This window comes from Dama dama, chromosome 20 (genome assembly GCF_033118175.1).
Source record: "Dama dama isolate Ldn47 chromosome 20, ASM3311817v1, whole genome shotgun sequence".
Taxonomy (NCBI): Eukaryota; Metazoa; Chordata; class Mammalia; order Artiodactyla; family Cervidae; genus Dama; species Dama dama.
This window is the reverse complement of record NC_083700.1, coordinates 11,218,020-11,233,731: the sequence shown is the minus strand read 5'-3', so window position 1 is coordinate 11,233,731 and position 15,712 is coordinate 11,218,020. Positions and strand designations below refer to the sequence as shown.

Here is a 15,712-nt window from a genome sequence, read left to right as displayed (position 1 = left end):
ATGATTCCCAGGAAGAAGGGAAGGTTGAAAAGCCTTGAATCTTTATTCTTAACCTTTCCTCATATGGGTCATACCTCTTAGAGGTCCCTAGATGGCTATGGAAGGGCTCTGGGTCTCTCTCTCTCAGGGCAGATTGCAGTCCAGAGAGCTGCTCACAGGGAAGAATTTAAAGCAAAATCAGGTAGGCTTCTCTTGGAATGTGAGATCTGGGACATATGGAGGGGGGCTGTTGTGAGGATAGTAGAGGGAGGTGGGAGGCTGGGGTGGGGAGAGAACTGAAGGGAGGAGAGAGGTAAATGTGGGTGCTTCGATCACTTATCTGAGTTAATGGCTCATCAAGAGCAGGTTGCTAGAGGCTTACAAGCCTAACCTTGATGAACTTTGTGCTTCTTTTACCCCGGCTGTCCGTGTTGATCTCACACCCTCCGACCCTCCTGCCCATTTGCAGGCTGTCTCCACTGTGGAAATAACCCAGGGGAAATGGGGCTAACACTACAGCTGCAATGACCAGCGTCAGTCCTCAGGGAGAATTCTCAGTGGGAATTTCCTAAGGTGGGAATGTTCAACCTTTGCCCACTGGAGATCTTTCACTCGCTTTCCACCACTTTCATTTCTCCTTTGTAAGCTTCTTGAGAGGAAGAGGATGTGCGGGGAGGGGCGGTGGGTAGAGTAAGCAAGGTCCAAGGAGGGAGGAATGGGCAAGACTTTCTGGGTCTGTCTCCTGGTGAATGGTAAAAGAACCTGGTTAGCTGCCAGGCTGAAGGCGGAGATCAGGGATAAGGGGACTGCCTGACTTTAGCCTGGGTGGGGTGGAAGTGGGAGCCCTTTGGGCAGGGAAGGCTCTGCACTGGGGAGGAAGATGAACCACCTGCTTTCAAGAAGCTCACAGTGTACAGATCTCAGGAAACTCCCTCCTTGCCCAGGGCCTTTTGCCTGGGGGTGGCCGTGAGGTGCTATACAGCCCAGTTAGAGGCGGTGGGACCAAGATCTCTGTTACCACGCCTCACCCTTTCCCTCTAATCAGTCACGCAGAGTGCGATCCAGTTCATACACCCTATCCCACTGGATCCTCACGAATTTGTGAGCTGCGGGTGGGGCCAGCGAGGGCTGTGTGTATCGATCGTTCCCATTCTACCGATGCGGCCAGCCATGGCTAAGAGGCAGCAAGGGGCTCGCACAGGGCGCCCCCGGCCCCTGCGCGCGGGCCCGGACGTCTCGGTCTCTCCGGCGGGGTCGGCTAATACGGCCCACCTCTCAGCCCCTCCAGGCCCCGCGCCGCCGCCCGGGCCGTGACCTCGCAGCCCGCGGCCGCGGCCATGGCGCAGGAGAACGCCGCCTTCTCGCCGGGCCCGGAGGAGCCGCCGCGGCGCCGCGGCCGCCAGCGCTACGTGGAAAAGGACGGGCGCTGCAACGTGCAGCACGGCAACGTGCGCGAGACCTACCGCTACCTGACCGACCTGTTCACCACGCTCGTGGACCTGCAGTGGCGCCTGAGCCTGCTCTTCTTCGTGCTGGCCTACGCGCTCACCTGGCTCTTCTTCGGCGCCATCTGGTGGCTGATCGCCTACGGCCGCGGCGACCTGGAGCACCTGGAGGACACGGCGTGGACCCCGTGCGTCAACAACCTCAACGGCTTCGTGGCCGCCTTCCTCTTCTCCATCGAGACGGAGACCACCATCGGCTACGGGCACCGCGTCATCACCGACCAGTGCCCCGAGGGCATCGTGCTGCTGCTGCTGCAGGCCATCCTGGGCTCCATGGTGAACGCCTTCATGGTGGGCTGCATGTTCGTGAAGATCTCGCAGCCCAACAAGCGCGCCGCCACGCTCGTCTTCTCCTCGCACGCCGTGGTGTCGCTGCGCGACGGGCGCCTCTGCCTCATGTTCCGGGTGGGCGACCTGCGGTCATCGCACATCGTCGAGGCCTCCATCCGCGCCAAGCTCATCCGCTCGCGCCAGACGCTGGAGGGCGAGTTCATCCCGCTGCACCAGACCGACCTCAGCGTGGGCTTCGACACGGGCGACGACCGCCTCTTCCTCGTCTCGCCTCTCGTCATCAGCCACGAGATCGACGCCGCCAGTCCCTTCTGGGAGGCGTCGCGCCGCGCCCTCGAGAGGGACGACTTCGAGATCGTGGTCATCCTCGAGGGCATGGTGGAAGCCACGGGTGCGCGCGGACCCGAGGAGGAGGAGCAGGGGAGGGGAGCGGGTGGGCGGGGAACTGGACCGAGAGGAGCCAGGGCGGACTAAGCAGGGGGCGAGGAGGGATGGAGGGACCGGTGGAGAGTGGATGGAGAGGCTGGTAGAGGACGAGAGAGGCTGAGGTGAGATTTGGGACCTGGGTTGGGAGAGGTGTGTGAACAGTGATCCCCGAGAGCCGAGAAAAAGCAGGAATTCTCCGAAGTAGCCCTGTCAAGGGGCCCTGGCTGAGAGGTGCAAACAGGGGGATAGCGGAGAGTAAAGACAGTAGCCAAGCTAGTGCTTACTCTGCGCCCTGCACGGTTCCAAAGCACTTTACCCCTCTGAGCTCATTTAATCCAAGCCCCATGAAGGAGCCCGCTGAGGTTCTCATTTTTGTGCTCATTTTTCAGGGAGCAGGATGCCCCAGGGAGAAGTTAAGTTGTCCACAGTCCCAGGCTAAGTAAGCAGTGGACGCGGGCAGTCTGGCTTCAGTGTTTAGGGTGCAGAGTAGGAAGGGAGATTTAGGTTTGTGATCTTTCTCAATACTGAGAGGTCCAGGCTTCTCGAATTTGATGGTGAAGGTTTTCCATGACCTGAGTTATTCCTACTCTGGACCTTAAGGAGAGGTTGATAGCTGCTCGCAGCTCTACCTGGGTTTCCCAATCCATCAAAAGACTCAGTCTCCACTGACAAAGAAAACAGATGACCTGAACATTTCGAGCCCCTTTCCAGAAGGAATTGGCAATGTACCTGTAATGTCAGAACTTTCAACTCAGGCCTACACAGTGAAACGTTTGGGAGCAGGTAGGACAAGAGCAGTGTAGCAGGACCAGCAAATGAGTCCTTTGATACTTGAGATCTAGAAGAGGGAAAGGGTACTTCCCTGGCAGTTCGGCAGTTAAGACTCTGAGCTGCCAATGCAGGAGGTGGGGGCTCGATCCCTGGTCTGGGAACTAAGATCCTGTATGCTTTGGTGGGGCCCAAAACATTTTTTTTTTTTTTTTTTTAATGGGGATAGAAATGGGAGGAGAAGATTGCAAGTGGATAACCAAAGGCCCAGCAGGTGGCCCTGTGGCTCCTGCCTGTGTTGGCCCCTGCTGGCTTATCCTAGGTTGGTGCCAGCAAACACGCTTCACCCTGAGCCTGTACCACTGTCTGCCTCAGTCTTCCTCACTCCTTCCCCCACACCGTACCCCCACCCCCATTCCTCTCCCTCCCCCCACTCACCCTGCTTCCTTTCCTCTCATCTCACCAGCTGGCACTCTTGCTGGTACCTGGGAAATCCCTGCCCAACGCTCTTCTCATGTGCCGACAGCCCCTCACCCTCTTCCTCGAACCCCCTCTCTCCAGGGTCACTTTTGCTTCCTCTTCCCCTCCTCTCCTGGACATTTCCTATGCCAGCCAAAGCAACAGAGAATACCAATGTCCCCGGACCGGCTCAAGGCAGGGCTTTCAGTGTTAAGAGCCAGTCTCTGGTCAGCTAATGTTCACTCTTCTGTTCCCCTTTGTTCGAAGGTAGATATGAACTGAGGGGGGTGTGAGAGACCCCGAGTAGAAGGAGAAGCATTTGCCGCAGTGGCTGTGCCCACCCCACGGGGAAAACAGGCCACACGGCCATGGCAAGGAGTACAGGGGAGGGGGAGGAGAGAGGGAGGGGAGCTTGTCGGAATTTTCTAGGGAGACAAGGTTGGAAAGGATGGTAATATTTTGGGTGAGACAGTCAGCATCCAAAATGCTTCTGAAAAGCAAGAATAATGAGCCAAAAACCCAACAAGATGACATTTAAAAGGAATAAATATAAAGTTCTAGATTTAGGCTTTAAAAAAATCACTTATGTAAGCACAGCATGGAAGAGCTCTGGTGAAAAAAGAACTGGGGGTTTTAGTTGGCCACAGGCAATGTGACACAGCTTCCCAAAATGTTTATATAATGTAATCTTGGGCCCTATTAGCTATAGAATCATGGGCAGAAGGAGAGGCAGTGAGCCCTCTCTTATGCATGCAGCAGGCCACAGTTGGAGTATTTATCACACTCAAAGTGCTTAAAGCATCCTTCTTGGCCATTCTGGTTTGCAGTCAAGAAAGTAAAATTTTTGGAAGCCAGGTCACAGGAATGGTGAAGGGAGACAGATATTCAGTCTGAAAGAGAGAAGACATGAAACCTGAGACTCCTGCTTCCAGTTACTTGAAGGGGTGTCATAAAGCAGAGGAATGAAACTAAGGGAAGCTGATTTGGGCTCTGTATAAAGAACAACTCAAAAATTAGAGCTATTACACAAAAGAGGGGATTCCTTGTGAGGTGGTGAGGTCTTAATCCTAGGAGGTAATCAAGTGCAAGCTAAATGCACATTATTGGGGATGCTCCAGTGGGGTACCCTGTATGGAGAGGCAAGTTGGACTAGATGATCCCCAAGGTCAGTCTCAAGGCTAAGCTTCTCTGATTGGCATCTCCGATGGAGGGGAAGGGAGAATGCGGGCCAGAGATGAAGCGGGGAGGGGGGGAGTACAAGAATTGAGAAGAAAGAGAAAGTAGACTGGACTAAAGGGGGTTGCGGGCCCTTTAGGAGGGCTACAGGGAAGAGTTTTAGGAATAGGGTTGTGGAATGATACAGGAGAGGTAAGGCTGGAGCTGGGATCTCCTTGACCTATGCCCCTCCCTGCAGGAATGACATGCCAAGCTCGGAGCTCCTACCTGGTGGATGAGGTGCTATGGGGCCACCGCTTCACCTCAGTGCTGACCCTGGAGGATGGCTTCTACGAAGTAGACTATGCCAGCTTCCACGAGACCTTTGAGGTGCCCACACCTTCCTGCAGCGCCCGGGAGCTGGCCGAGGCCGCGGCCCGACTGGATGCCCATCTCTACTGGTCCATCCCCAGCCGGCTGGACGAGAAGGTGGAGGAGGAGGGGGCTGGAGAAGGGGCAGGAGAGGGGGCTGGAGAGGAGGCGGGAGAGGGGTCGGGCGAAGGGGCTGGGGTTGACAAAGAGCAGAATGGCTGCCTGCCACCCCCAGAGAGTGAGTCCAAGGTATGACCAGATTCCTCCAGACCCCTGTGGCAGGGCCAGACACAGGTACCTGGGGAGCTGAGTATCGCAGGTGGAGAAGGAGTCCGGCAAGGTCCTTATGAATGCACCAAAGCTGGAGAGCCGCCTCAGAATCTCAGGTCTGGGATCCAACTGGGATGGCAGAGATCCTGACTTCAGGAGAATGAAGGGTGGGGATGGGTGAACTTACCCAGCCTGTCTGTGTTTGACCTTCCTGTCTGTTCATGGGTGGATGGATGGACAGAAGGATGGGCCTGTGTGAGCTGGATGAGAAGGTGCTAGCAGAGAGAGAGAGCCGGTGGATAGATAAGTGGGCCGACAGGCTGGTGGTGCGGTCAGGGCTGCTGCTAACTCACAGAGCATCTTTGTGCAAATTCTAAAAAGGCACCCTTTTCCTTTAGACTGACACCACCCTAAACCAGGGTGCATGGTTTGGGGAGCAGATGTGGGCTGGATTTTAGTCCCCACTCTTCTCCTCAGCCAGCCTCTCCGAGTCTGGCGCATCTGTCTCATTGGACACAGCAGCCCAAGCTGACCCAGGGAAGAGAAGGCTGGAAGGAGGCAGGCAGAGAGGAAGAGGCTGTCCTCCCGCCTCCACCCGCACCACCGTGACAGGCTGGGAGGGAGGCTGAAAGGCTGTGGGGGCAGCTCAGTAGGGTGAGAATGAGCTCGTCCACGATGCAGGGAAACCAACTGTAGGTAAGATGCCAGAGATGGGGCCCTGGGGCCCTGGGGCCCTGGGGCTGGGCCTGGGAAAGGCAAAGTGGGGCCGACCGCCTTCTAATAGCAGAGTGAGCTCTCACAAGTGCCCCTGCAGAGGCGGGAGGGGAGAGCAGGGCTGTGAAGGGAGGAACCAGGGGAGGCATGGAGCTCGTGAGTTCACTAGAGCTGGGACCCGGGGCCCGCAGGAAACCAGAGTCAGTCTTGGGGTACAGTGAGAGGGAGTCATTCACGTGGCTACTGGGTGCCAGCTGGGTCCGGAGCACTGACCCGGGCATGTGTGGGGAGGATGGTCAGAGATCCGATTCCTATTCCGGGAATACAGTGCAGGCATGTGGGAAAGACAGAGACATATGCCTTTGGCAACTGTTTCAAACCAAGAACCTGGGCGATCTCTCTGAGTAAGGGTGGGCAGGCTCGGTGATCAGAAAGCCGAGGACTGAGTCAGACCTGGAGGGTGACCTGAGCCAGCAGTTGTGAACTTGGGTGGGCATCGGGGCCAACCTGGAGGGCTCAGGGACACAGATGGTTGAACCCCACTCCCGGAGTTTCAGACTGGGGTAGAGACTAAAACTCTGCATTTCTAACGCATCCCGGGTCCTGATGCCAGAACAGGGACCATGCTTTGAGAAGCCCTTCCCCAAGCAGACTGAGGGGTTCTGTCAGGAAGTGGGCATCAAGCTGAGGAGTAGTTGAGGATCCTTGGGAAGGAGACTGAAATATAACAGGTGGAGAATTGTGGTGGGGGGAAAGGGGACCCTGAAATCCAGGCTGAAGAGTTTAACTCTGGACCCAGGGACTCACCCGTCAGTGAAAATGGGGCGGCAACAAGCTAGAGATGGGGTTTGGTGAAGATGAGTAGGCATAATAGAGAGAGCAAAGCAGCTGGGAGGGCTTCAGGGGGGTCCTGGGGAGGCAATGGGAACTGGAAGAGGAAGGGTGTCAGTGACAGAGGATGGAATCCCTTGTGGGACTTGAAGTAGGCTTAAACGTGGGAGGTGTGAGAGAGCCGCGAGAGTCCAAATATCTGGATGTGGCCTGCCGTTTGCCCAGCTGGGACAGGAGCCCCTGCAGACAAGTTCCCATGCCACGTGCACCCCCTTCCTGGCCTCATCCCAGTCACCAGGGAGGCCCTCCATCCCAGGGTGATGAAGGAAGAGGAGCAGCGAGTCAAGAAGGGGCAGAGGTGGGGGGACCTGTGGGTGGGAGAGGCGTGTATGCACACGCAAGCACACCATCCCCAGCGTTGAACCCCAGCCCTTGGCCCTGGCTGCATCCCACTCCTGAACTTTAATAAAAGTCTGAACTCCTTGGGGTGGGGAGCACCCCAGTGCGCTGCATTCCAGGCTGAGAAGCTGGGGTCCTGTAAGCTGCCGTGCCTCCTAGAAGCAGGACAGAGCCATACCAGCTCAGAGAGGACGTCTTTGCCTCAGATCAGGGTCACCTGGGTCACCATCAGTCAAAGATGAGGTCCCTGCACCCTGGTATCAGTCGTTCGCAAAAAAATAAATGCTGGGGGATGGAATGGGGTGCGCTTTTGGTTCAGTTTGCTGAAACAGCTGGAGTCTGGATAGAAGGGAGGGGACTGTTGGTGTCCACACTTGCTCACACGGTAGTTCATCCACTAAAAATGAAGCCACTGCAGAGAACTGAGGCTGGATGGAAGGCGCCAAGACCCTGCCACCCCTCTCCTCACACTGAGCCACCACTCGGGGCCCCACTGTGTGCAGTGCGGGGAGTCTGGAGACCTGGGTTCCAGTCCTGACGCTGTCACTACTTCGTTCTATGACTCCGGGCAAGTCGCGTCACTTTTCTGGGCCTCAGTTTCCCCATCTGTAAAAACAACACTTGGCAAACTGGTAATGCTCAATAAACGTTTAAATCACTGAGTTGAAAGAGATCAGAGAATCCTTAGGCAGAGACAAATTTAGGGAGCCCCAAGGGCGCGGGAGGGGTGGGGGGCGGCAGCCAGGAGCAGGGGGTTTTGGGGGCTCCTCTGAGTGCTGTCCTCCCGCCACCAGGCGGCTGTGTTCTGGGGCTTCCATTCTGCTGCTGTCAGACCGGATAATGAAGATCAGGAGGGAAAGGCTGAGGCCCCAGGGCCTGGGGGGAGGAGGCAGGTCCAAGATGAGCCTGACCAAGAGACTGAGATTGTGGAGTGGCCCAGGAACTCAGCAAAGGGGGCGCTGGGCCCTGGAAGCCCCTGCCCCGCAACCTGGGAGAAGTCTGGGGCGGAGGCTGTGCTCAGCTGGAACTCACCCCACTTCCTCCCTTTTTGCCCCCAGCAAGAATCCCAACAGGAATCGGCTCTGCGCTGACAGCTCGGACAGCAGATGGGACCCAGATGTCCCCTCCTGGGGTGGGTGGCATGGCCCACGGAGGCCAGATGGTGTTTGTAGGGGAAGAGCGGCCCGGGTTGTCCAGAAGAGGCTGTCAGCCCCCAGCAGCCTCCCTGCCACCCGTCCCAGCCCCCACGGCAGGGAAGACACAGCCAGCCCGGATTTTATAAAACAAGTTTATTCACATTTTAGAAAAACTAATTCTAGGACAGGGGACTGCCTCCCTTTGGGCTGGGTATGAGATCATGAACAGAAGACCAGAGGGAGGAGCTTGGGAAGGAAGGAGTCGGGGGTGGGGGGCCACGTCCCCTACTCTGGGTGGGAGTCAGTCAAATAAATTAAAGGGAGAGCAGGCAGAGGGAGAGGGTATTCAGACACCAGAGGCAGGCTTGCAGCTGGGCTGGAAGACAGTCACACCTGCAAGAACAGGAGGGCGTGAAGAGGGGGCTAGGGAGAGCGTGACTCCCTCCTGGCCCTCGCCAGGGTCCCGCAGAGCTGAGAGGGCTGAGTAGGACCAGGGAGGGAGGATTGGGGAAGACAGGGCTGGGGGTTCTCACCCCTCACCTGGGGTGTGAGGAATCACCGTTTCCGCAGCCTCTTCATGAAACAGCAGGTGATGGAGCCGAGGATGGTGGCTCCGATGACCAGGGCAACCCCTGCGCCCACCAGCAGGGGCACAAACAGAGTGTCCAGGGCTGGGTGAGAGAGGACGGCGCTGCTCAGCCTGGGGTGTCACTGCTCTCCACCCACAGCCCCGCCCGTTTGCCAGCACCTTCTGTCAAGCTGTCCACACCAGCTCCTCCCCCACACAGTCTTCTGCCGGCTCCCTGCCCTCTCTGCACTGAAGCCAGCACCCACCACCAGGACACCGCAGCAGCTGGAGGCCAAAAGCTGGACTTTTGGAGCAGAAAGAGGGACCAGAGGGACAGCTAGTGGGAGGATCAGATGCGAAGGAGAGGACGAGAGCAGGGGATGGGGGGAGGCCTGAGCGAGGAGGAGCGCGGCCGTCACTCACCATGTGTGTATGGGTAGACGGTGACAGGCCCCGAGCGGGCACTGCCCGCCTGGTACCAGCTGTAGTCGGCGTGCTGCACCCAGGCGCTGGGGGCGCAGTGGTACACACCCTCGTCCTCAGGCCCCAAGCCGTGCAGCCTCAGCCGATGGCTTCGGGGCCCCACCAGCTCCACGCTGACAGGGCCTCCACCAGGCCGGACCCCCAGCTCCGCCACGCCATCCTGGCCCACCCCGCCCACCAGCTGGGCCGGGGCAGAGCTCAGCTCGCCCTCCTCCGGCCGCTCCACCCACCAGCTGGCAGCAAGCCGCAGCCCAGGGGGGCCGCCCCGCACAGAGATGTTGCAGAGCAGGGAGGCCGTCTCCCCGCGGTACACGGCGCCTCCCGCCAGCCAGGCCACAGCCTCCAGCACCACACCTGCACAACAGAGGTCAGAAGGTGAAAGGTCAGGGCACATGGGGTCAGGACCCCTGTCCAAGCGACCCCCCAGAAACTCATTGTTCCCACAATCCTAGAAGAGGAGTGTGAGACAGACGTGGAGGCAGCTGATGGAGAGGGAGAGCACAGAAACACACGGAAGGTTCTACAGACCCCGAGTCCTGCCCAGGGCCCAGCCTGCCCCTCTCACCTTCTTCCCGGACGTGCACGGGGAGGGGCCGGGAGCGGGCACTGGCGGCTTCGCGAAGCCGGGCCCCAGACCCTCGGACGTAGGCCTTGGCTAGGCAGCGGTAGGTGCCCGCGTCCCCAGGCCGGGCAGCCTCCAGCCGTAGCCGATAGGTTCGGGAAGCCACCTTCTCCATGGCAATGTGCCGGCCCTCGTAGCCGGGGCCCAGGCTGCCCACTCCCTCCGTGTCCAACTGGGCCACCAGGCGGCCGGGCCCCGGTGCCCCTGCTGGTGCCATCTCCCAGCCCACGGAGTACGCGGCGTGACGGCCTGGAGGGGGCAGGGCCCCCGAGACGTTGCACAGAAGCTCCAAGGGCTCCCCGGGGCCGATCCGACGCTCACCAGGCCCGACCGTCACCGCCAGCTGGCTGGCTGAAACACAGCGGGGAAGGGGTGTCAGGGAGCCAGCAGAGGGTCCTCCCTGACAGCAGGAAACTTCCACCCGTCTCCTCCACCCAGGGGCCCTCAGCCGTGGCCCTCCCGTCTCCACACCTATTTCTGAGCAGAGAAAGCCCATCACGGGTACCGATGCTAAGGGGAAGCAATGCTAACGAGACTGCTCACTGGAGGGAAGGGGGGCTCCCAGGTCTCGGACCATGGCCCTCTAGTGTCCCTGAGATACTCTGGCTCCCAGCTGGCACCGGGGGACCCCGGGCACTCACCCAGCGTCTGAACGTCCACGTGCGCCAGCACAGCCCTCTTCTCTGCGATCTGGGCCCAGCTGCCATCCGGATCCTGAATCCACTCGGCAGCAGTGCAGTGGTAGGTGCCCGCGTCGTCCGCCTGGGCACCGCCCAGCACCATGCGGTACCGCTCGGACCCCTCCTTGTCCAGCCGCAGCTCCCCGGCCGCCAGCCGCGCAGCGTAGGGCACCCCGGCGTCCACCGCCAGGTCGGGCCGCAGCCCCACCACTTCCTGCAGAGTCGCTCGCCCCACAGGCGCCTCAGGCACGGCTCGCCCAAAGGACACGGCCAGGTGCGTGTGCTTCTGCGTGCTGGTCCTCGCCAGGCAGCCCAGTGCCAGCTCCTGCCCCTCATGCACTGTGAGGCGAGGGGGTGACGTCGGGGCCTGGCGGCCTCGGGGCCCCGGGGGGCTCGCAGACACCTGCAGCAAGTCTGGAAGAACTGGAGAGAGCAGGTGGAGTGAGGGGGGTGCTGTGGACCTGTGTGAGCTGTTTTCTACCTACAACTTATTTCCCTAAATAGACCGTGAGATCCTAGAAGGCAGAGACTTCGTGTTGTATCATTCCTTCTGTAACCCAGCGGTGCCAAGCACAGTGCTGGGCACACAACAGGCACACAATAAATACTTGCTGAGTTTCATAGAACCAGCCCATCGCCTACTCACCCTTATGTTTGAGGCTGACCCCTGTTTGAAATACTCAGCAGAGTGGCTCTGTCTTCCTTTTCGGAAGACAAAGAAACTTAAGAGAGCAAGAAAGTCACATGGTCTCCCCTGTCCTACCCTGCCCCTACATTCCCCCTCCTCCCCGAGATCTGGATCCTGAAAGCTCCAGGAACGGAGTCTGTTCACACTATGGGGCTCCCTACCCTACCAGGGAGTGGAAAGCTTCAGGACACTTCCCCTCTCCCAGGAGCTGTGCTTATTCACTCAGTCATGTCTGACCCTGTGTGACCCCATGGACTGTAGCCCGCCAGGCTCCTCTGTCCACGAGGACGAGGACTCTCCAGGCAAGAAGACTGGAGTGGGTTGCCATGCTCTCCTCAATAAGAGCAGTGGACTGGAATGAAGAGTTCTGGGTTAGAGTCCCAGGCCAGTCACTAATGTGCACAAAGTCAAATGAGGGGAACTCCTTGGACCTCAAGTTCCTCTTAAGTTCCTGCCAGCCCTGACTTTCTGCCTTTTGGGAGACTGTGGCCCCACCCCCTCTCAGGGCCCAGTACCTCTCAGTTCCACTTTGCCGCTGTAGCTGCCCAGGTAGCGGGCATCAGTGGAGGGTGTGTAGCATTCGTAAATGCCAGCATCCTGGGCCTGCAGGCGGGAGATCTTGAGCACCACGGCATCGCCCTGCAGACGCTGCACCTGAACGTCACCAGCTGCCACTCGGGGCCCAAAGATGGCATAGGAGAACCGGGCGTCCCTGGTGCTGATGATGCCCAGGGCGGCCTCTGGGGCCTCAGGCCTGTATAGGAACCACTCGAAGTCCTGCTGGGCAGAACCCTCATAGCCACTGACATTGCAGGAGATGGAGATGGCGGTGCCAGCCACGCGGTACAGAGGCCCCTGAGGGACCAGCACTTCCCGGGCACAGCACCCAATTCCTATGGGGAAGGACGAAGTCAGGGATGCCTGGGTCCTCACTGCATCCCCCCAGCACCCACATCATCCTTGCTGCCTGCTTGTGAAAGGAAAGGAAACCTGAGGAAACTCGGTGTACAGCTCGGGCCCCATTCTGAGAATCAGGAAAGGAGGCTGGGAGGTAAGACACCTGAGTCTCAAGGAGGTGGTGGGAGACAGCCAGGTGAGCCTCAGAACCCAGAAACATCCCTGTTCCTGGCAGGCCAGAGCAGAGCACCTAAGTGCAAGGAGTGTGTCTGCTTTCTGATTTAACCATTCCTTGATTCCAGCTGTACCCTCCCCTTGTTACCCCACTCTCCTGTCTGCGGACCAGCTGAGCCTTCTAGCTAAGGGATCCTGAGACCCCTCCTTTGTTTAAAAGGAGCTGGAAAAACTTTGATCAGAAGGGCTGGTTGGCCCAGCTGTGTCACCTGGGCCAGGGGACTCCAGACAATGGAGCCACTGGCGGGGCAGGAGAGGGTACAGGCCCAGTCAGTTCTCACCACACCATCCCTCCCCCGTCTCCAGCTGTGTCATGAGCTCACTGCTTCTCCGCCCCCTGGGGCTGCCGAGGCAGCTGAGGCTCACGGGGCAAGAACCAGCCTCTGCCCTGGGCTCTGGGGGCAGAGGCTCCCCTCCCCCACCCGTGCCTGCCAACCTTCCCGAAGGCCCAGCTGACACACAGTCCTCCCCCCACCCGACCCCACCACTGCCTAAACAAAAGCATTAATTTGCATATAGCATGCTTCATTTACATACTGCTCCCTTTCCACCCGCCCCCCAGGGTTGTCCCCTCCCATCTTTCTCTCCTCAGAGAGGCCCAAACTCTTCTTCACCCCATCCTCACCCCTAGCCTGCCCTCAAAGAGTAGCCTTGTGGCCTTGGAGGGCTCAGCTCTTCTCTCCTTCTGTCTTTCCACAGCCCCAAACCACAGAATCTCAGGACACAAGGAGGGCTGGGTCAACTCTCTACCTCCATCTTACAGATGAGAAAGGTAAGGTATGAGAAGTAGAATGTCTTGGCCAAGTTCCTCCTATCCTTGGCTGGCCCCCACGTGCCCCTGCAGAGGGACAAAGCCAGGGAGGCAATGGGGACAGACAAGGAGCGGCCTGAGGGCAATGGCCTCACCCAGCAGAGCATCACTCCAGGGGCCTACCCCAGCCTTTCTGCAGGGGCGGGAGGAAAACACCTAGTCTGTAGTCAGACAGTCTTCCAGAAGCCCTCCCCATAACTGTCTTCTCCCTGCGGCTGAGTCATGGGGAGAACTCGTGGTCGCTCGGTTACAGCACAGGCTGGGAGGTGGAAGTCGAGTTCCAGCCCCATGCCCATCCCCGGCTGTACTGTGTGGACTAGCTCCTTCCACGCTACACTGGAGGAGAGCTAGAAGCTTCCACTCTGACAGGGAGAGAGCCTGTGACTCAGAAGGGCCCTGCCCCAGGGCGTTTCATAATCAGCGTGATGGAGCTGACACCTTCCCTGGCCTCAGGGCAGACTCTGCTCAGGAGGGCCCCCTCCCATCTTCCCGGCTCCACAACTGCTGATGCTCGGAGATCCCCATGGGAAAGTCACCCTCACCGCCTTGGGAAACCAGCTGCCAGGCAGCTCTCTCCCCAGCCAGGCCCCCTCCTCTGTGTTAGCAGAGAAGGAAAGGAGAGCAAAGAGACCTGCTTCAGGTCTCTCTGGTGTGGGTTCAAATCCAAGCCCCAACACTCACTTGATGTGTTCTCTGGGGCAAGTTATTTCATTTTCCTCACCTTCAAAATGAGAGTAAGTGTCCACATCCAGGGCACTCAGATCCCACAGACTCTCTTATCTCTCTGCACCACACTTACCCTGGGCTCCTCTCTGCGCCACGCTGCCCACTGGGGAAAAGAGGCCCAGTGCTAGGTAACCGGGGCCCAGAGCTCCCTCCTCTGTATGTCCTCCTGCCTCCCAGCTGGGGCCCCAAGGAGAGGACTCATTCTAGTCCCACAGGGCCCGGGGACCTATGCAGCACAGGGAGGCCACTTGGCTCTGAGATGGAGCACTGGTCTGGAAACAGGCGGCCGGGGCTACGTCAGCCTCTGCCTTAATGATGGCAGCTCCAAATCCGGGCACCAAAGCCACCCCCTCGCAGCCCTGTGTTCCGATTTCAAGGGCTGCAGTCTCCTGAGTCTGTGTAGGCAGTCACTGTCCCATCCTCCTCCCCAGGCCAGCCCTGCAGGGAGCCCCCCAGTTCACACCCCAAACATCGCCGTTGTCACTGCCCTCATGCATCCACGCAGCAGTGGTCCAGACAGCCCACCGCGAACACCCACCACAACAGACACGGTGTGCTTGGGGACCTCAGCATCAGTCTCCAGGGAGCCTGGTTTCTCCTGAGGCAGGGAGGCTGGGACTAAGGGGGTGTGACAGCTGGTGGGAGGCTACAGAGACAGTGCTATCTGAGAGACCCGGTCCAGGGTGAGACTGAGATGTCAGATAATGAAGTTGGAGAGGGGGGTGCAATTAGGGGAGACTTACTTCAAAAGATCGTGGGCAGAACGGGCCCCTGGGCCTCCAGCCAACTCGGGCGATTATGAAGATGGCCAGGCACTGCCCACGCAGGGCGGGTACCTAAGGCCGGGCCTGAAGCTGAGCGTGAGGCAGACAGGAGTCGCAGCGCCCCCAGGACCTGAGTGTGCCAGCAGGGAAGCGGGACCCGGCCCCCGGAGGCCTGGCGGTCCCTGCGGACCGCACTCTGGTGGGTCCGCACTGTGTCCCAGCCTAGGGCCTAGAACCGGGGAGCCTCACCCCACCCCCAAGACTGGCTAGGCCGGCGGCCACAGAGGGCAGCTGGGCGCCAGGCCCGGGAAGGCTGGAGGCGCCGCTGAGAGAGAAGGGGCTACCAGGGGCTCCAAAATGCTGGGGAGACGGCAGGGCTGAACAACACATAGCAGGCACCTGCCGGGCGGGGCTGGGAGCCGGGGCGAGGGGCCGGGCTTACCCAGCATTAACAGCAGCGGCAGCGGCAGCGGCGGCGGCAACTTGGGACCGAGGGCGCCCATCCTGCACAGCCGGCTCTGGGAAGGCTCTGGGGGGCGGCGTGGGCTCTGGGTGACCAGGGGTTCGGGGGGCGCATGCCCGGGTGGGGGTCACGAAGCGGAGCTGCGAGGCGTGGGTGCGCGGAGCGGAGCTGAGCTAAGCGGGAGCAGCCAAGTCCCCGCCCTCTTCCCTCCTCCCTCTTCCCTCCTCCTCGCCACCTCCTACTGCTTTCCCTCCCGCCTAGGCTACTAGGAAGACCGTTCCCGCCCCGCCTCGCCCCGACCCCGCCCAGCCTTGCCCAGGCCCCGCCCCGGCCCTAGGCTGCTGGCCCCTGTCTGGCCCCGCCCCGGTCCGCAACTCCGCCCCAACCCCTTCCGACCCTGGCCCCGCTCGGTCCCCGGGTTTGTCCCGACGGGGTTCTGGACCTCGGCCCCGGCTCCGCCTGCCCCAGTCT

At 59.6% G+C, this 15,712-nt stretch overlaps 2 protein-coding genes across 2 annotated transcripts; one reads left to right on the top strand and one right to left on the bottom strand.

The window, feature by feature from the left end:
- Window positions 1–1,316: 1,316 nt before the first annotated feature.
- KCNJ9 (potassium inwardly rectifying channel subfamily J member 9) lies at window positions 1,317–5,210 on the top strand. The gene is made up of 2 exons (XM_061119807.1): window positions 1,317–2,166; window positions 4,843–5,210. The coding sequence occupies exons 1-2, from the start codon at window positions 1,317–1,319 to the stop codon at window positions 5,208–5,210; spliced, it is 1,218 nt and encodes a 405-aa protein (XP_060975790.1).
- Window positions 5,211–8,438: 3,228 nt separating this feature from the next.
- IGSF8 (immunoglobulin superfamily member 8) lies at window positions 8,439–15,449 on the bottom strand. The gene is made up of 7 exons (XM_061120407.1): window positions 15,221–15,449; window positions 11,862–12,239; window positions 10,620–11,081; window positions 9,922–10,329; window positions 9,297–9,710; window positions 8,846–8,976; window positions 8,439–8,698 (listed from the first exon to the last, which is right to left on the bottom strand). The coding sequence occupies exons 1-6, from the start codon at window positions 15,279–15,281 to the stop codon at window positions 8,861–8,863; spliced, it is 1,839 nt and encodes a 612-aa protein (XP_060976390.1). The 5' UTR covers window positions 15,282–15,449; the 3' UTR covers window positions 8,439–8,698; window positions 8,846–8,860.
- Between the last annotated feature and the right edge of the window lie 263 nt (window positions 15,450–15,712).